Here is a 20592-nt window from a genome sequence, read left to right as displayed (position 1 = left end):
AACCCCTGAGTAGGCAGCTCTCTTAAGTCTCACTCTTAGGATCAAGCAATTAGCATCTGTAAGCGTCATTAGGCTGAATGGGAATAAAGCCTTGGAAAAGAGCCCTATTGTCTGCATGTTGATTCTGACTACCTGAGGTTTCAGAAGGCAGCAGGGGCGACCGCTCGACGCTTAGTGCTACAAAAACTTGCTGTCTAAACTGGGGGCAGCCAAGTAGCTGCTCACAGACCATATCCAGCTCTTGAAGCGACATTAGCTAATTCCTCTACCATCACAATGCGAAACTGAAAACACTCAGTTGTCATGATTATAAACAGTTTCACTTGTAAGGAAAGCTAGGATTTAGTCTGGATTTGTCTTGTACTGCCAATCTGTCTCTTGAGAACATCTGTCTTGAAGCACTGCTCTTCTACAATCAGTGACCTCATAGCATCTGTGCGCATGTACCATCCCTGCGCAGCCTCTACTGCTAGGTGAAGCTAAGTTTTATAATAAAGTGGGGCAGTTGAAAAGAGGGTATAGTGGAATGTATTCTCACTGGTGTACAGAAAATAAGCGTGTCCCCCAAGAAAAGACACTGGCCACCCACTCCCAGACTGAACATACTGTGAAAGAAGGAGAATTAGACAAGGGTTAAACTTAAACCTGGAAGCGAAATGAATGCTCTTGCAGGAATGGTACCCTTAATCACCTTCAGACCTGACTGTTGATCAGTTTGTGGGATCCAGTGTGAGAAGTTAATGTGCTCCTTAATGTGCTGGTGCTAAGACGCAACCTAGCTTCTTCAGCACTGGTGCAGTGGCAGTCTTCCATGTGAAGTCAAGCTATGTGAAGGAGCATCACTGCACTGCGTGGGTAAGGGCAGGGGAGGGATCAAGGCCCCATTCTTCCTTCGGGCACAACATCCTGTGGACACAAACTGGTGCATGCCCAAGCATGCTAGTACATTCGCTATTTCTTTTATTGGAAGGAAGGTATGGGGTTTACTGGCCAGCACATTCCCCATCTGTACATTACTCCACCACCACCTACAACAGGGGTGTTGAACCTCTTTCAGCCTGAGGACTGAGTTCAAATTTGGAGACGCTCTCGGGGGAGGCTGTGTTCCAGTGTTGGGCGGGCTTGAATGCAAAAGAGGTGGAGCCAAGACAGAAAGGGGTGGGGGCAAAAATACCAGCATAGTTTAGCTTAAAGTTCCTATTGCCAGTAACTAAGACCTAGGAGAGGCATGTCAATGTTTAAGAATTGTGTGTATGGCAGAGGGAGGACATGCAAATATTGAGAAACCACCAAACAATCAGTAGTTGGGGGAAGGGGGCGTGGCCCTCTGGGGAACCTCAAGGCCCAATCAGGGCCAGATTGGGCCTCAAGGCCTGAGGTTCTACACCCCTCCCTTATAAATTGGTGCTTGAGCTTCTCAAGCGAGCTGATCTATCAGATTTGGGTTGCCTTTAAAAGTATTATACGCTGGTGTGCAGAAAAGTTAAAACACATGAAGAACAGGAGGGCCCAGTAATAATGACAGCAACATATCAAAATAATGCCAGTCATAAAACAGGCAAAAGTACTTTTAATTTCTGTTGCTACTGCTGCCCTGCTTTTGCATTCAGCTCTAACCAGATCTTTCGCGGGGAGCGAGGTTTTGCCGACTTGATGAGCTCAACGGCGCTCCAAGCTTGGGAAGGATCCAACAGCAAATGTCCTTTTTACTCTCCAGAAGCCATTTGGATGAGATGTTCTTTGTCAAATCTGAAGAGGTGCCAGCCCTCTTCAGTGGAAAGGTCTGAAGCTCCACGCCTCATGTAGTACTCTATGGATGGTTTATTCCAAACAACGACCAGAAAATGCATGCAATTACAGTTGGTATCGAGGGCGATCTGTCGAAAAGCAAACACAGGCGATTGCATCGGAAGTGAGGGGGAAACACCCAATAATGTCTATGCACTGTCGTACGGGTGATAACAATCCATGGAGCCATTGAAAGAGGGCCACTGTACCTTGAATGTGTGCCACAGCAGTTTATTTTTAAACTACCAGTTAATCAGATCAGACCAGTTTATTTGTATATAAGCATCGGACCATCACAAAACAAACATTTATCAAATGATATTCGATATCAGTTGAGTATCTGATATCCCCCTGTTTGTGGGTTCCTGGTCGACAGCTGGTTGGCCACTGTGTGAACAGAATGCTGGACTAGGTGGACCCTTGGTCTGATCCAGCAGGGCTCTTCTGATGTTCTTATCAGTGCAAAGATAACATATTTCCATAATGTAAACAAACCCAGATCATATAGAATATGAACTTAAATTACAAGAAACAATTCTGGATCTTCAGCTAAATTCAGTAAACATTAAGACAGACCTATATAAAATTACTCATGGATTTAAAATTCTGAATCTTTCTGACAATTCTCTTTGAAGAATTTTTTTCTCACACCAATCACTCTAGATAGAAAATGTTTTGCCAGATATCTATCTTCCTCACACAGCAGACAGATTACAATCTCATGGACAGACCTCCCCAAATTTCTCTCGAAAACCTGGCCCAAATATTGTTCCCTCAGCACATGATACAAAAGACAATATATAATAATATGTTCAGATCTTCTGCCTGAATTAAGCCACAAGGGCAGGTATGCTCAGAATATGACCTGCTCCTATACTTTCCCTCTAACACAGAGATCTTCAGCCTTTTTGGAGCCATGGGCACATTTGGGAATTTGAGAAACTGCTGTAGACACCACTACAAAATGCCTAATTGCATTTTAGCGTCTACCTGTTGCATCTATGGATCTTAGGCTGCGTCTTCATCAAAAACTTTTGTGTCTATTGGACACTGCAATGTCTCTTAAACAAGGGATTGTCTAATTTGGCTAATTGCTGGTAGTGTAATACAACAAATGCTTCTTTTAAATATATGTTTTGGCAATGTCCAGTAGTTGCTTCTTTTGGGGAGGAGGTTATCACACAGATAAATTTTGTACTGGGATGATCTTTCATATTCACTGATGTTCACACTCTTTTAAATTATCTACCTGCTTCTTGGAAATTACCAAATAGTCATTGTAAATGGATTCTCTGTGCCCTTTTGGCAGCTAAAAGACTGATATTACAACACTGGAAGAATAAACACTCACCTATAATGCAATGGACCAAGGACCTTTCAACACTTTCAGTATTTGAACAGGTGGCATATAGACACCACCTTCAAATAGATCATGGAATCGAATCATAGAATAGTAGGGTTGGAAGGGGCCTACAAGACCATCGAGTCCAACCCCTTGCTCAATGCAGGAATCCAAGTGAATCCAAGATATTGGATATTTGATCTGCTTTTGCTGACGCCTATGTATACTTGCTACAAAATTGTATGCATTTCACATGTATTCATTACTATTGATATATACAAATCCATGTACATATATTTAAAAAACTGGATGGGGGGAGTTTTCAGGGTGCCTGTGGTGACACATTGGGAACCCCTTCACCGGTGCCATTGGAGGTGCCCACTGGTGCCACATTGGGGTGAAGGCATCAGATTTAACCAGCTTTAGAAGAGGCAATCCTATCTTTTAAGTCCTTGAAAATACTTTAAACAGCAAAGTAGAACAAAAAGGAGTGTGAGAGACATTCTTATACAATCACACTGTTTTAGAAACTGATACAGCTGCCCTGTCCTTCTGTAAAGATAAGTCAGTCAGCCTCTGCCTCAGAAATGGTAACGCTCTTGCTTGAATTGGTGTAGTAGCAAAATTTGGAATAAAAACCATTAAAAACTCATTGGGTTCTTTGCAATGTCTGTTGGGTTAACTTTAGGACTGCTTGCAGAGAAAGCCATAGGAATATATAATACACACATGTAGCATTCTGAATATAAAGTGGTACAACTAAAAACTCTTGTCTGTTCTCCACTTCTTCAGGGCTTTGAACGATTCAGACAAATAGGCTGGGCAGAATAGCGCTTTCCAATTCTGTTGGGAGTGGGGGCTTCCATACAAGCTATTAAGTAATTACTAAATTACATCGTTAATGATTTCTGCAGAACCATTTAGCCAACAGTGTGCTTTTCTGGCCCTGGGCCAGTTTGTGCACAAGCTGAAGTGGTACAGTCCTTCCGTGGGTTTAATGCCTCCTTGGTTTTCTAGGGGAGGGGAGTTTTGTTTAAAGTCATGCCCCATATCACCACTTAACCCCGGAAAGAGAAGACCTGAAAGCCAACCTTTTCTCTGAGCTGGCTTTCATATAGGGATGTTTTCAAACCAGTAACTCCACCCCTGCTTCCCCCCCCCCACCGCCCCCAATCATGAAAACTCAGAGGTGGTTGATTCCTGTGGAAGATGTGTTTAGCATTTGAATTGGCCTTCTCCTGTAAGAAGGTGCCATATCGCAATCAGGGAACTAACAGTACAATCCTATACCTGTCTGCTCAAAAGGTAGCCCCATTGATTTCAATGGGGCTTGCACCCAGGAAACTGGATAGAAGACTGCAGCCTAAGCTGAGAGAATCAGTAGCTGGAACCTGAGCTAAGACTTCATCCAAACAGTAGATGAGATGGTAAAACCTTGGGTTCCTATTCAAATTGCAGGTGGAGTATCACATAACTGAATGTTTCCCTGCACGTTTTAAAAGCATCCCTGCACACAGAAATCTAGCATGTTGGTGAGAATCTTCTCCCTAAGTCTGGAATTCTTCTTCCTACAGCCAATGTTATATGTGCAGGATTATTACTTTTAAGAAAGGGTGCTCAACCCATGGCCTGGGGGTCAATGCATGCCCCCCAAGGCCTTTACTATGCCCCCCATGGGTGCTCTGCCTGCCTTGCCCTTGAATCCCCCTTGAATCCCCCTGCCCCTGGCCAATTTCCTGCCAACTGTACCAGCTCTCCACACCCTGCCCCAGAGATCCTCAGACAGATTACTCTTTCCCCCCCTTCTCCTACCAGTGAGGAAAGAGTGATCTATTATCAGAATTGCTGGGTTGTGCTTGCATGTGCATGCATTTGAAGGGGGGAGTGTGCATATGCCCCCAACCCTAGATCCAGCATCATATGTAGTGTATGTTTTCGGTATGGAGGAATATTCAACCATGCAAGTTCCCATGGTGGAACAGTCTATGGACAATTTTTACCATCCCACCTGCTGTTCACTTATTATTTATTATTTATTATCTTTTACATTTATGTTCTGCCTTTTTTCCTCTTGCAAGGAACCCAAGGCAGCTTACATGGTCCCCCTCCTCTCCATTTTACCCTCACAACAACCTAAGGTAGGTTAGGCTGAGAGGCAGTGACTGGCCCACAGTCACCCAGTGAGCTTCATGGCCAAGTGGGGACTAGAACCCCGATTGCCTGATCGGGGTTCTACACTAACCACTACACCACAATGGCTCATGTACATGAGACGAATTATTCTAACTACTGACATGCTGTGGATCCTTTCTTGTCCTCCTCTTGCATCTTTCAGCAGACTTAAACAACAGAGCCTTTGAACTTATTCTGCCAGCAGCTTTTGAACTACTGTAGACTGACTCATGAACAGATGAAAATACAGGGGCACAGAATGACTATTCAAAGTATATTTTTAAGGTATTGAACAATAACTTGCCTGGCTTAACCTTTTTAAGAGCTCCGTTCCAATGCCCCAACCTGCCAAAACACAGTTCAAAAAGGCTCAGTAGTCTGAACATACCTAAGTGCACACAGTTGAAAAGTATAGTTTAGCTTGTTCTTTTGTTTGCAGTGAGGCATGAGCAAAATAAAATTGTAAGTGTAGAAATGTTATTTATATATATATATATATATACACACACACACACACACACACACACACATTTATAAAAATTAAATGTCATTGAAATTGAAACCTGTACACTTATTTATGATTATTTTTAAAATATAAAAAGAAAAGAAAATGGAATTCTTAGGGTACAACAGCTAACCCAGAATTTTAATTAGAAAAATCCATCGTACTGCACATAAATGATTGTCCAAACTATCCATATAAAACTTTAAAGTCATCTCTACTTTAGCCATCTCCTTTCATAGCATTACTTCTTTCCCCCAAAAAAGATACTGCTGCTTTCCCCAACATGGTGCCCTCCAGATGTTTTGGATTACAGTTCTCTTCACACCTGGCATTTTATCCCACTACAAACCGGTCCTTTTGATTCTAGATCCTTTCCAGGATTTAGATTCGCCCTGTATACAGGCATCTCTCATAGTGCATCCCTCTGCTCTATACCTTTCCATGGCTGGGCAGAGCTGCACGGAACAATCAGGACAGAAGGGGGCTGCTGGCCCCATGCCCCCTCCCCTCCCCTGAACACTGGTTCCTGTAACATGATTGATGGGCCTGCCCGTCCCTCCACTCCTCCACAGCAGGAGGGAAGTCGGAAGCCCTTCTAGTGGCCTGAGTAGTGGGCTATGGGAGCTGGTCCCCTGCCCCCCTTTTTCCTCCAACTTTGTAGTGAAGGTGAGAGAGTCTTCTTGGTGGTTACCCCGAGGTTGCTGGTGCTGCCAGTCCATCTCTGCTAAATATGTCACTGTGTGATGGAATTAAATGCAGTACATTGCTTGCACTACCATTTGAAGGGCATACCGATTTCCAGGTTCCCAACTACAGAAGCAAGAAATCCACAGAATGACTTGCATACAGTCAATGCACCAAGCCATGCCTAGCACGCATGCACGCACGCGGCAACTGCTTCATGGGGGGACACCTTCATTAGACCTGGCTTGCTTCCCTGCCCCCATGAGCTGTTGTTGCTCTTACCCCTTATTCTGACTTCCCAATGACCCTGCAAGGCAGGCTAGGAGAAGAGACAGTGGCTGGCTAGGTGGCAGGGAGTACTATGGAAAACCTCCTCAGCATTACTGCCTTATCTAAAACAACTCCACACAGAAAAATGAAACCATTAAAATGACCATTCCAAGCTGTGCATGATGAATTTATTCAGGGGAGGAGAAAATGCACTTTTAATACCCATTGAAATCCTAACTGTCAAGCCTTTCTCCTGCGTGGCTGAGAAGGGAGACTCCCCCATCCACCCTGGGAAGAAAAAAAGCCCATCAATCTGGTGAGCAAAAGGGAGAAGAAGCAGTCAGTGAAGTCAATGGGAGGGGGAAGTTCCAAGTAAATGCATTGAAGGGGATGGGAGACCTTAAGACTGCTACTCTTAGACTTACAATGCACTCCTATGCATGCCTACTCAGGAGCAAGCCACACAGATTTCAATGGCACTGACTTCCAGGAAAGGAAAGCCTTACAGCCAATGAGTTTACTCAGAAGTAAACATTACTATGTTCAGGGGGGTCTTGGAGAAGCGTTTGGGATGGTTAACCACTTTACAGTTCAAGCGCCTGTAGTGGAATGGGAGAGAGGCCAAAACAGTCACTGGAAGTGTGATCAGTGACCTGCTCCCACCCTCCCACCAATTTGTTGTCATGACAATGTAATTCAACACTGCCCAGCAACACCCCCTAGCACACGCCCACATAAAGTGGGACAAACCGCTAAAGGGGAAGTACCCAGGGGGGAAATGGTGATTTCAATCGCAAGCACAAAAAATGTCAGGGTTTCCCCATTCTCAGATAACATGGGAAGATGGAGGGGAAGTTGTGAGATAGCCACAGGAGAGCAGCAGCATCGTTTAAAGCCCCCGCGAAAACCAGTGATTAAAGAAGAACGATCCTGCTAAAAAAAAAAAACAAGGTGTGAAGAAAGCCTACATCTCCTGCTTTGGACTACAACTCTGGCATTCCTGATCATTGGCCAGGCTGACTGGGGCTGATGGGAGTTATAGTCCAAAACATCTGGAGGGCACCAGGTTGAGGAGTGCTGATGTATTTCTCTTGCAGTGGTGGTGCTGGGGGAATCCAATCAATTGAAAGGGGAAACCTTTAAATGGCATTTAAATATTTTAAAAATGTATATGGGCCAGGATCCAAAGAACTGCTCAACTAGGTCCACACTTCCAAGGAGGTTTGGGACATGTGTTTCTCAAGCAGCACCAATACATTGCAAATCACTTTTGTGCTGGATAATAGGGACAACGCTGCATGCTTCCAGACACTAGGGGGCGATAGGGAATGTGTTGCATCAACAGCCACTTGTCTTATTCATCCCCTTGTTGTCTGTAGCTTGATCAGTTCGTTTTTCCTGCTCCCTCCCCTTCCTTTTTCCTCTTCTTGCCTCCGCAACAAGCACCATGCGGCTGTCTTCAGAGAGGAAGCAAATAATCATATCTCAAGCAAATAATAATATCTCATGTAACTTACACTTACGCACCCAGCTTCAAGGGGTGCTTGTAGTTAAACAGTGTTAGACAGCCTTCTCTGATGATGTGTATAAAAACACTAGTAAAGAAAGGGCGCGATCCTATGCATGCTCAGACAGAGAAAAGGCCTACAACTCCCAGCTTTCCCCAGCCAGCCATGCTGGCTGGGGAATGCTGGGAGTTGTAGGCCTTTTCTCTGTCTGAGCATGCATAGGATTGTGCCCTAAGCTGATTTCAACGTCTCCTGAACTGGCTCTAGCCTGTGTTTATTGCCTCTAAGGGCTGTGTTGCCATGCTTTCACTACATAAGGCAACTCTGCTGTAAGTCACACCAGACGTTCTAACGTTTTGAAACCGAGGCAGCTCTCAAAAGCAATTTGTCACACAGGAAGGAAGAGGACCTGCTGTTTTTAAGGTCAAACCCCCACTAAGGATGCCCAGACCTGTGGCTGCACTTCTGACCTCAATTCCCATTCTTTATTTTTGAAGTGTCGATGAGTTCTCTACTGCAGGATTTGTCTGAATAGCTAATTGGTGGGACTTTATCACATTTACTCCACCCTTCCTCCAAAGGGCTCTGAGCCATGCGCATGGGCTTCCCCTTTAAAGGAAAGAAATAGTGACTGACTGGCCCAGGACCACCCTGAAGGCCAGGGATGGGGACTATGTGCCCCAACCCAGATGTTGTTGGACTGCAATTCCCATCGTCCCTCACCATCTGGAGGGCCACATCTTCCCCACCCCACTGTAGGCTTTGCCACTGAGTGAGGACTTGAACCTCAGTCTCCCAGGACTCAGTGCAACCATTTAGCCACTACACCACACTGCCTTTCATTAGAAACGGTGCTGTGAGCAAGCAGTGTTATTTTTTACCTCTAAATTCGTCCATGACGTAGAAGTCTTCTAAGTACAGCAGCTTGCCAACCCAAGGGTCATAGGTGTAGTAATACATAGCGAAGCCAACGATATCAGTATCTGGGGAAAAGCAAATCTGCTATGTAAGGAACTACACTACCACTCTGAATATAGTACAGCTATCAACCAATCAAAGAATGTTGAGTTAATTAGGGTGCAATCCTATGCATGTTTCAATTAAAAAAAAAGTCCTACAACTCCCAGCATCCTCCAGCCAGCACGACTGACTGTGTTATGCTGGGAGTTGTAGGACTTTTTTCTGTCTAAACATGCATAGGACTGCACCTTTAGGGAGCAATCCTATGGGGATAGGCGGCCGCCTCCAAAGTCAGAGACGACTGCCTATCCAATGCAAGGCAGGAGACACGCGGAGGGGATCGTCCCTTCTGCTCTTCCTCTGCCCCGCATTTGCGCTTAGACAGCCAATTTTGGCTGTCTAGCCCCGAGAAGTTGGGGTGGGGGCAATGGTGGCCCGACGACACATAGGATGTGTTGTACAGGCATTTCCGCCCTCCCTGCCCCGCCCCCAGGAACATCCCTTTCACGCCACTCCGCGCTGCTCTTACAAGCACAGAGCGGGAAGGGGTGCAGTTCGGTTCTCTGGGAACTGACCTATCGTATGGTTGCCTAGCCGCTGACTAGCAGCCATAGGATTGTGCCCTTAATCACCCTTATTTTAACTTGATTAATACATTTTAAATGAGCTTGCATATTACTGAGGTTATGGTACAGGTGCCTTCATGAGAAGTATAAATGTAAGAGAACTTAACGTTTAATAAACAGAAATTAATTATGTGTTAGTATAAGGAAAGGTCATCAGTTAAACAGAAGTTCATTTCCATTTGGCTCAGGCATTTTAGCTGGTTAGTTTGTCCTTTGATATTTTATTGCCTTTTATATTTGATGACTATATTCTGTTATTTTAGGGTTATATAACCATTTGGGGAGACTTGTTTTATACACCATCCTGATATCTTTGGATGAAGGGTGGTTTAAATTCTTCTTCTTCTTCTTCTTCTTCTTCTTCTTCTTCTTCTTCTTCTTCTTCATCAAAATAGACCCAACCAAAATAATTAAACAATTGTAACTCATAAACCCCATGGATTAAAATTAGTCCCCCACAGATGGCCAAACTACCCATGATCTTTGTTTTTCTTTTCTTTTTTTAATGCTTAAAAACTGCCACAGTGGAGCCCAAAGTGATTTGGGGCAGCAATGCTGAGGAAGGGGATGTTCAACCCTTCTGCATCATCCTCTGCAAAGTCCTGTTACTTTATTGACAATTGAGACCTGCTGCAACAAAATGTTGCTGTATAACCTCAATTCCTAATGGGAATGCTCCTGTTAGGGGTGCTAGTTACCCAGCTATGCCTTCCTATAAACTGTTAGGAGCTCAAACAAGCCAATGAACACTTCTCCTTTCCCCCATCCCTCAGTTTCCTGGTTTGCTTTTCTAGCAGACACTCAACCTGCCGTGGCTCCTGGTGACCACTGAGCATTAGAGGTCTGCACCGACCACAAGATTATACTTGGACCCTGATTCAGCACAATTCTGCTCTGGCTGATTCAGAGGGTGTCTGTTTTGATTCATGCACTGAACCCGAATCGAGATGCGGAAATCCGTGGCTTCATACCTCTCATTGATTATCATGGGAATTTTTTTTCCTAAATGGCGATAGCTTTTTTCTGTTTGTCAGAAGGGGCGAAATTTGGAGGCATAGCAGCCCCTTAGGAGGGGATCACACCAGTCAAAATTTCAGAATGATAGGTGTGGCAGTTTTTGTGCTACACACAAAACTTCCTAATGGTACAAGCTGTTTGGCAGCGGAACAGACTGCCTTGAGAGGCGGTGGACTCTCTTCTGCTGGAGGCATTTAAGCAGAGGCTGGACAGCCATCTATCAGGGATGCTGTGGTTGCATCCTGTACTGCAGATCCTACCCTTAGCAGGGGGTTGGACATCCAAGATCCATTCCTACTCTTATGATTCTATGATTTGATATACGATTATTCTTACTTCTTGGCCTATTGGAAAGTGTAAACAAATACTATTGTGTTCCACCATGAATTCAACTGAATTTACTGTGTGTGTGTGTGTGTGTGTGTGTGAGAGAGAGTGAGTGAGTGAGTGAGTGAGGGGGGTCCTTAAGATATAACAACTTGAATGTAGCAGCTAAAATGATTGTACTGGAAATCAATGACATTATTTTTTTTCCTTTAAAGCTTACCTGCCATTACGTCTTCCTTTGTTACCTCTGCTACTAAACACTGGAAGAAAGGACGTGCTCCAAACCCATCTCGAAGTAAATCTGGAAACATTACGGTAAACTGGTCACTCAGCAAAGATACATGCGTTCTCTTACAAAGCTTTGTAGATTGTAATCCCACCAAGTGAGTTTTCCTCCAACCATTCCAATATGTAATGAAAAACAAACCCTTTCCCAGTCAAGTACTGAGTACATTAAAAAAAAAAAAACAATTTTCAACCTAGCATGGATGTTTATTGATTAGGAAATTATTATTGATTAGGAAAGGGTTAGTTTTCCATTAAGCATTTGAATGGTTGGAGGAAGACTCCTTTGCTAGGATTAACAATCTATAAAATGTTACGGTAGTTGAGTAGAAGAAAAACGTAGTTCTAAAATAACAGATACCATTTTGGGTTATGTTGCCACCAGCATCTGCACGATTTAGAACTCTGGGCAGATTTAGGAGTTCTTCCATGATGGACAAGGAGGACAAAAATATCAGGAGGCCCACCAGAATTGAAATGGTGGAGTTTGTTGGGGCCCTCTTCTTTGGCAATAACAAGTGACATGTACATGTACAAAAATGTACTATACTGAGTCTAGTATAGTAATTCAGCAGGCCTCTTATATCCATGTGTATACCTAATGCAGGACCAGGCTACACAAACAGCACATCACCTGGTAAAACTATTTGGATGCTCCCCCAAAAGCAGGAGGTGAAATAAAATCACTTCATGTAGACAACTGGCATGTTAGGGAGAAAGCTAGGCTAGAACTTTCTTGTCATGGTCCAGGACCGAGAGCCCTCTGTCACTGAAGTTTCCAGGGGCAGCAACTTCAAGGAGGAGTCAGAACCAGTTCTTGGCCTGTCATAAGTGGGGACCTCCACTTGGATCCTGCACCCTGTCTACTTGATACCCAGGAGGCACTGCTGCCCTGACTCCGAGGACTGGTTGTTGGAGTGAGCAGGGAGACCCTGGGGAGCATTCCCCAACCGTCTCCTCACTCCCCAGTCCCTCACTGCCCTCAAAAAGCTAGCAACTGTGGGAAAGGGCACTGGCCCTTTAAAAATAGATCCAGCACTTGAGGAGATGGACCTCCCAGAAGGACCCTCCTGGCCTCCTGTAAAACCCAGTCAGTTGCTCTATGTCAGTGCTGGGGCAACCTGTTAACTTGTTGTAGGATAACTCTCCATGGTCCTGAATTTTAGCCCACTGTTCCTGAGTCAGCATCTACAGATCTGGCCAAGGTTATGCACCTGCTCCAGCCTAGAATTACTGCAGCCACTGTCTCAGCCCATGTCCTCTCGCTTGAGCCGTTGCCTAGTAGGGATATTGGAATCCGCAGTGGAACAGGACACTTCTTCCCTGACATCTCATTTTCTATATGGCCAACAGTGGAGGCTGGTGGCTCTGATTTCGGTGGGGCTGTGACTCCATTCCAGGTTTCTGTCAGAACTCTAAAGGAGCTATCCAAGGTGCTGAACCCTATCACCCAAATGTGTTGTGCACCTTGGATAGCTCCCTTAGAGTCCTGGCTGGCTCTGACTGAAAGCCAGAATGGATTCACAGCCCCACTGAAATAGGGGCCACCAGCCTCCACCAACAGACAAACTACGTTGCACAGTTTTTAAGATGATACTTGCTTCAGCTGGGGGAGATGGATAATTTAGAGCAGGCATGGAGAAGGAATTAAACCTGGATGTTATTCGGGGAGTTCCCCCCAATGGAAACATTAGTTTCAGAGGACAGGTTTTCCTAATGACCACAGCAAGGAATGAAAAGGGTTAAATTCCTTCTCCATGTCACTGATGTGATTCCCTATGCATGTGAGAGTGGGGTGGGGGGCTTTGATACTTTATGCTTCCCTGAGCTCCGTGGAGCAAGGGGTGAGGTTACAGCTGCGTTAGACCAATAAATTAACATTTTCCTTATTAACTCAACATGCTACGCTTCTTCTTTACCTGATTCTGTTATTTTGACAGCTTCAGGCATGTTTTCATAAGCAGCGAGTTCCTGCCAAGAGAAGAAATGAGAAGGTAACTAGAACAATGGAAGAACTTTGGAGAAAGAACACACATCAGCTATCTACTGCTGTAAATCAGGAGTGGATTTGTCCTTCCCAGTCTGTATAATAAGTCTTTTAACCACACCCCATGCTTGAAGCTTCCATAACTCTTGATATAAAGAAAGATAGATTCCATATACTAGGGATATCATCTAAGAGAACATATGTTTCTTTAACAAATAGTGGTCGTTGTAGAATCATATTAACAATGTCAGACCAAAAAGGCCTCAGCTTGCATGGCTGGGAAGTCATTCTACCTGAGACCTTTCATATAATATTGGACTAGACGGGCTGGTAATATATACAAAAGGTTCATAGAGCACTATCTCCAAGCTGTATTATCTATTTCCTTGTTGCAGGTTGCATCAATAAGAAGTTATCCTCACTTAACCCCTGATAAGACAGTGACTCTTTCACCTGCTTAATAGGTATCTCAGAGTTGCTTCACATATTACAATGTTTTGACACAGGGGCTGTTCACATAACACGCTAACCCACACTCAGCGGTTGAGGATGGGTTGTTTTGAACCACGGGTTGTTTGTTGAACTGTGAGTTATCATGTTGTCTGAAACCAGTCAGGGTGGCTTGTTAACCATCCATTGTGGCTTATTTTCTCAACAAGCCAGCTTGAGAACCCATGTTTTGTTGTTGGGCTGTTCAGGGTGATTAACAAGCCACACTGCATGGTTGACAAGCCCCCCAGCTGCGTTCAGACAAGACAATAACCAACCCTGCAGAAAACATGCTGTGTTCAGACAACACACTCACCAAAAGTTCAGCAAACAACCCACGATTCAAAACAACCCACACTCAACCACTGAGTGTGGGTTAGTGTGTTGTGTGAACAGCCCCACAGTAGCCATTTTTGTGCAGGAAATAGCATGCATATAGATGGTCATGGGTGATGATTGATGGTATATATGAATTTTCCAGTGTGATATCTATGCAATCACCCATTACAATATGCCCACTGGTCTCACACACAGCCAGTTATACTTGGTCCCATTCATCCGTTACTCTTGCTTCTCCCAGGTTTCCTTTTCATTCTATGTGTTCTCTCCATGGTCAACCTTTAAATTTCTGGCTCTTCAGAGGAGAAAGCTATCTCTTTCATGTCTGTTGCTCTGCAAAGTGCCTTGTTCTTTGATGGCACTATAATAATCACAATTCCCTCTCTTTCTGATGTTCATGTGTGAGAGGCCAGTGGTTATGTAGCCAAAATTGTACTGTCTACACACAAAAGCCTGGTACCAGCAGCAGGCATGGGGGAAACCCAAGCTTTGCAGAACAACAACAGCAACAAATCTTTAGGGGGGAAACACCTGGGTGGTGGGAACCCCAAAAGAGCCCAATGAGACCTGAGCTCAGTAGCCACAGAATGCTCAGTAGCCACAGAATGGGTGCCAATGGAAGCTTTCCTTCCAGTGCAAATACCAGAGGCAGGAGGGTAATTTTCATTGGAAATGTAGCAGGAGGAAAAGATTAAACCAGGGGTGCAGAACCTCTTTCAGCCATTTTGAAATGGCTGAATTCCATTTTGGAGAAGCTCTCGGGGGCCGCATTCCAGTTGTGGCTGAGACTTGAAGGCAAAAGGGGAGGGGCCCAAAATAACAAAACTAACTTAAAGCTCTTCCTGCCGCTAACTAAGCCTTAAGAGAGGCATTTCAACATCTTAGAATAAGGGAGGATACACAAAAGCCAGAAAACTACTGAACAATTGGAGGTTGGGGAGTTCCGTGGCCTCCAGGAGGATTCCTGGAGGGCCAGATTGGGACCTGAGGCAGGCCGGATTTGGCCCCCAGGGCTGAGATTCCGCACAACTGGGCTGAAGTGTACCATCAGAACTTAAAATCTTACTGTCACCTTGAGTCATGACTTGCAGTGTTCTATAGCCAGAGCTGGCTCAAGACATTTTGCTGCCTGGGGCAAAGGACAAGATGGTGCCCCTCCCATCCCATGTAGAAAGGCTGCCTGGACTGGCAGTTGAATCTGTCTTTGACACTGGCAATGGGACAGCATCCTCAACCATACCTGAAGGCAGCAGGCTAGCTTAGGGGCGCAGGGCAGGCCATATGGCCCACAGCTCTCTCCTCCAACACTTTGCTGCCACCTCCCAGCATCTGCTGCCTGAGGCGACTGCCTCACTCTGCCTCGTGGTAGGGCCGGCCCTGCCTATAGCAGTCCCTGCACCCAACCATACTACACTCATTTGCTGGCTCAACAGTTGATGGCTGGACTGGATTCATCTCCTCCTTTCCCTCTTACTTTGATGAGACGCAGGATTTCCGGGCAGTCCCGCGGCTCCGCTGGACGAACCCGGAAGCGGCTCAAGGCATTTGCCGTTGACATAATGAGAGCACGGAGCAGCAGGGTGGTTGATCACTTCCCACGGGGGAGTTGGAGAGCTGCTGGGCCTCTGCTTGGGGATCTTCATTCACCATCTCAAAGGGCTATTGTTGGACAAGGCAAGAAAAAGAAGGAAAACAAAGGAGCCCTCTCTCTCCCCCCCACCCTCCACCTTTCCCCCACTCTGTGTTCTCCTTCTCCTTTACAGAAGTGGGGCTTTGGCTTTAACTCCTTGTTGCTGCTGCTGCCCAGTTTCCATCCCACCTTATACGCCACTTGATGGTTAAGCCAGCATGCGCTGATCATGCGAAGCATCACAATGGGGTCAGCATCACAATTCTCCATCTCCCCTCCCCTAATCTCCTCCCCTATAATAAATGAAAACAGTTGGGGGTTGTGGGGAGAAAGACACAAGGAAAGGCTGCAATGCCTGCTCCTGAGGGGGTTGGAATGTGAGCGGGGGGGGGAGGGGCAGCATGGAATGGAGAGAAAACTGAGTTGGATGCGAGTCTACATGTTATGGCCCTGCCCAATTATTGTCCCCTTTTTGGCACGAACCAATAAAATAGCAACTTTGTACTAGATGCGACATCAGATTTCTCTGCTTCTAATCTGTTGTTGGGATACCTACCATTGCAGTGGGACATTGAAAAGGGACGCAGACCCTGGATTTTACAGGCAGCCTTGGTGGCCAAGCGTATTGCACTGAAGAACTAGAAGTCCCCTTCTATATCACATACAGAGGATCTCTTGGACTTGGCCATAAAAGACAAAGTAGCATTTAGCCGGCAAGAGGCAAGTGAAAAATATTTAAATATTGGGTCCATGTTCTTGGAACTGTTTAAGGTTTAGCATAAGTCTCCAAGGGAATAAAGAAAGTTATTATTTGGAAGTCACCTCCTTTATTCCCTCCCCCACTTCCCCCTTTGTTCTTGTGTATTTGATTTGTTTGTTTTTGTAAATCTGTAAGTGTGGCCGAATTATATGTTGTAGAGTGAATGCTAGTTGCTGTTAAGGACACATCGTTTATTGTATTAAAAAAAACTAATTAAAAACTTTTTTTAAAAAAAAGGATGACTGCCTTTCCTCCAATTCTGGAAGACTAAACATAACTTAGTATGATGAAGAATTGTGAAGAAAAACTCCAAGTAGTCAAAAGATTCCACCTATATTTACCTGGGTGTTACTAGCCTTGGGCTCATGGGGCCCTGGCCCCAAATGTATTTCCTACAGCCCCGGATCTCTTCCATAGAACCCTGAGTGTCCATGGAAGGTTTTTCTTCTCAGCGTTGAGAAGAAAATTATGGCTAAATTTGCGCAAATTATGGTCGAATTTGCACAGATTACAGCTGAATTGGAGGTTCCAAGGTGCTGAACCTATTTGAGGTTAGGGTTAGAGTTCTTTAGAGTTCTGGCTGGTTCTGGCTGAAACCCGAAGTGGATTCATAGCCCCACTGAAATCACCAGCCTCCACTGCTTCTGAGTAGACATGTGTAGGATTTCTCTGTTAGCAGTAAAAACTTACAATACTGAGGGAATATAACAACACCCTTTAGAATAGACTGCATCACTCTGCCCAGTGGTAGGGCTGGCCCTGCAGGTTGGACTTGTGCTTCTTGAAGGGCCTCTCTGCCACTCCACACTGAAAGGTGAATGTCTTCTGGAACTGAGAGGAATTCTAGAGCAGTTTGTGATTTGGGAGGTCTCTGCCATTCAAAGGAAAAGTACCCTAAAAATTCCACGGGGCTAGAATTTCCCTTGAGCATGTCTAAAGTAGCTTCTTCTTCTTCTTCTTTTTGTAACACCAATCAATGAAATATAATTCTGTTCTGAAAGAACAAGTACTTCAGTTCTTCAGAGTATACTGCCTTATGTGTGTCGATAAGAAAATGTTTTGAGTATGTCTCACCTGGGCGTATGACTGACACACCTGTGATCCTTGTGCCAACATAATTGTTTTCTTATCTACGTTAAACATATGGCAGGTTCTGAATTAAATTGGTCCATTTCCTCAGACGAGAAGTGTAAAGGTCGGGGCGGGGGGAACCAGAATGGGACAGTTTGTTTCTTTCAAGAATGTCAAGGTCAAGCATAATGTGTGTATGACTATTAGAGTACTGTCATGAGGTGATTTTGGTGTCTGGATTCAATCGTCCTACAGGGGGGCTCTCGTGTGGGCTTAATAGCCTTGCATACACACACGGCAATGTGCATTACTTCACTCACTTCAAATGGTCTTACAGGGGAGTGCTTTTTACATGACAATGTATATTACTGCATTTACTTCAAAATGTGATAAGGCAACCCTGGTGCATTTGGGGACCCTCCTACTCATTCTGCTGAGTGGTGCCCTAGACTTCTGCCCCAGAGTCCTACCCTGACATTGCCACTCTATGCTGATTCTCAGATCCTGACACAGGCTCTGTTTCTGAATTCTATGTTGCCCCTTTTAATTATACCTTAGTGTTGCTGTTTTTATTACTCATGTGGTAAGCTGCCTCGGAAAGATTTTATCTTGGGCATAAATGAAGGACAAGCAAATAAAACAAATGCATAACTAAACAACAGAGCCAGTGGGAAGGAAATATCAGGGCTGTACATATTCCTTAATGGAATTCAGTAGAGATTAACGAATCAAGATATGAGAGCCAGGGGTGTTGGAGAAACCCATTTGGGGGGTGGAGTTCAACAGGTTTTCCTAGGTTCAGCCCCCCAGACTTCATTTAAGGTCCTGCTGTAGTGCCTGGAGATGTCGGAGAAATCCACAACGGAACCAAATAAGTTCGGATTTTCATGGGAAAATACAAATGGTCATAACATTTTCAGTTTTTATGATACGGGCATGAAATTTGGGGACCTCTCCAAGCCCCTCTCAATGGCATTGCACCCCCCCAAAGCCCAGGCAGTTTAACCCACCAGCTTGTGTGCTAGGCACTGGCAGGGGTGTACGAACCCCACTCATCCGTCTGGTCTGGGGCATTTGCTGGGGGGGGGGAGGTGATCTGTCCTTCCCCCCAGAATCCTTCCTGGCCGGCTCCGCTCCATGGCAAGTCCACAGAGCTGCCGGCCACTGCCACGCGAATGGCGTCCGGCGTAGGGGACGCCATTTGCATCCCTGCCCTTGGCCGTGATGGGCTACGTAAATATTTACATAGCCAATCACAGCCAAGGGCAGGGACACAAATGGTGTCTGCTATGCCAGATGCCATTTGCATCCGCAGCCTGGCAGTGGATGGCTGCAGATGGCAGCGGATGGACCCGGACCGGCCAGCACCACGTAGGGTCCATCCCTACTGGACTTCGCAGGGTGTGAGGGGGGAGCAGTCCATTCAGCCATGGACTCTGGGGGGGGCAGATTCTAAAGAATCTGGCCTCACTGGAGTCCGTGGTGGATTTCTCCACCATCCCTAGGCACTGGTGAAATTTGACTTTTTCCAGGAAAACTCCCAAAGCAAAGAGCTGTAACTTCTCGCTGTTTCCACGGACAGGTGTGAAACCTGGGCCCCTCCCAGCACCCCTCGAGGGCATCCCACTTGCCAAATTCCAGACACTTTGGCCCTCTGGCTTGTGTGCAAGGTGCAGGTGAAATTTGATTTTTTCCAGGAAACCTCCAAAGCCAAGAGCTGTAACTTCTCCCCACCTCTGCCCCTGCCAACATCCCGAAGATGCCTCATATTCCACTGGATTGCTTTGCCACACAGTGGAGCATTATTGGAATAAGAAGGTAATTAATATAAATACTATGTGACATGTGCTTTTTCAGCACTGCCATGAAATTTGGATGTATAGTGTTGGTGGAACTATAACCTAGCACGAATGTACGCACACAAAGACAGCTACCAAGATCATTTTCGGACCATAACCCTATATCTATGTCATATGTGAAAAGAAGCACTACTTCTAGATGGAGATTGAATGAAATGATATTTCAAAATAAAAGTACTGTGGATGACACTAAAAAGAAATTGAGATAATTTTTTGAATTGAATCTGGACAAGGGAACAAATATCCAAACAGTATGGGATGCAAGTAAGGCCTATATGAGAGGGTATTTTATACAACAAAACACACAACTGAAAAAGAAAAGAGAAGAGAAGGTACCAAATATTCTAAGGCAGATAAAGGAGAAAGAAGAATTCCTAAAGAAAAAACTGGGAAAGGCAAGTGTCCTCCGATTAAATTACTCCAACAACAATTGTCGATATTAACAGTTAAGTATATGCAAAGAAATTAAACTTTTGAATTTGTTAATAAACCAGGAAGATGGTTGGCCTATAAACTTAGAAAGGAAAAAGAAAAGAAAACAATTGTGAAAATAAGTGAAAGTGGATTAGAATTAACCGATAATGTGGCAATTCAGAAAGCCTTTTATCAATATTATTCAAATTTGTATAAAGGATAGGATATCTCCCCAGAATTAATGGATAAATATATTCACAAACAAAATTTACCAAAAATTACTAAGGAACAAAAACAATGATGACTGGCCCAATAACAGTAAATGAAATGGTGGAAGCAATAAAAAAATTAAATTGGGAAAAACTCCGGGACCAGATGGAATATCAGGATTATGTTATAAGAAGTGTGAAGGAGACATTTTACAACCATTGGAAAATATGATGAACAGTATTTTAGAAAAGGGGGAGATACCAGAAATATGGAAAACAGCATATATAACATTAATTTTTATTTTATTTATTTTTTATTTATTTCATTTCTATACCGCCCAATAGCCGAA

At 44.6% G+C, this 20592-nt stretch overlaps 1 protein-coding gene across 1 annotated transcript; it reads right to left on the bottom strand.

The window, feature by feature from the left end:
- Window positions 1-1706: 1706 nt before the first annotated feature.
- Window positions 1707-15857, bottom strand: SATL1 (spermidine/spermine N1-acetyl transferase like 1). The gene is made up of 6 exons (XM_084813340.1): window positions 15774-15857; window positions 13404-13455; window positions 11420-11500; window positions 9151-9252; window positions 5607-5647; window positions 1707-1877 (listed from the first exon to the last, which is right to left on the bottom strand). The coding sequence occupies exons 1-6, from the start codon at window positions 15855-15857 to the stop codon at window positions 1707-1709; spliced, it is 531 nt and encodes a 176-aa protein (XP_084669466.1).
- Window positions 15858-20592: the final 4735 nt, after the last annotated feature.

Source organism: Heloderma suspectum, chromosome 9, assembly GCF_057233095.1.
Source record: "Heloderma suspectum isolate Gila_16-S chromosome 9, 16-S_ref, whole genome shotgun sequence".
Classification (NCBI taxonomy): domain Eukaryota; kingdom Metazoa; phylum Chordata; class Lepidosauria; order Squamata; family Helodermatidae; genus Heloderma; species Heloderma suspectum.
The sequence above is the reverse complement of the archived record's forward strand: the minus strand, read 5'-3'. Positions and strand labels throughout refer to the sequence as shown.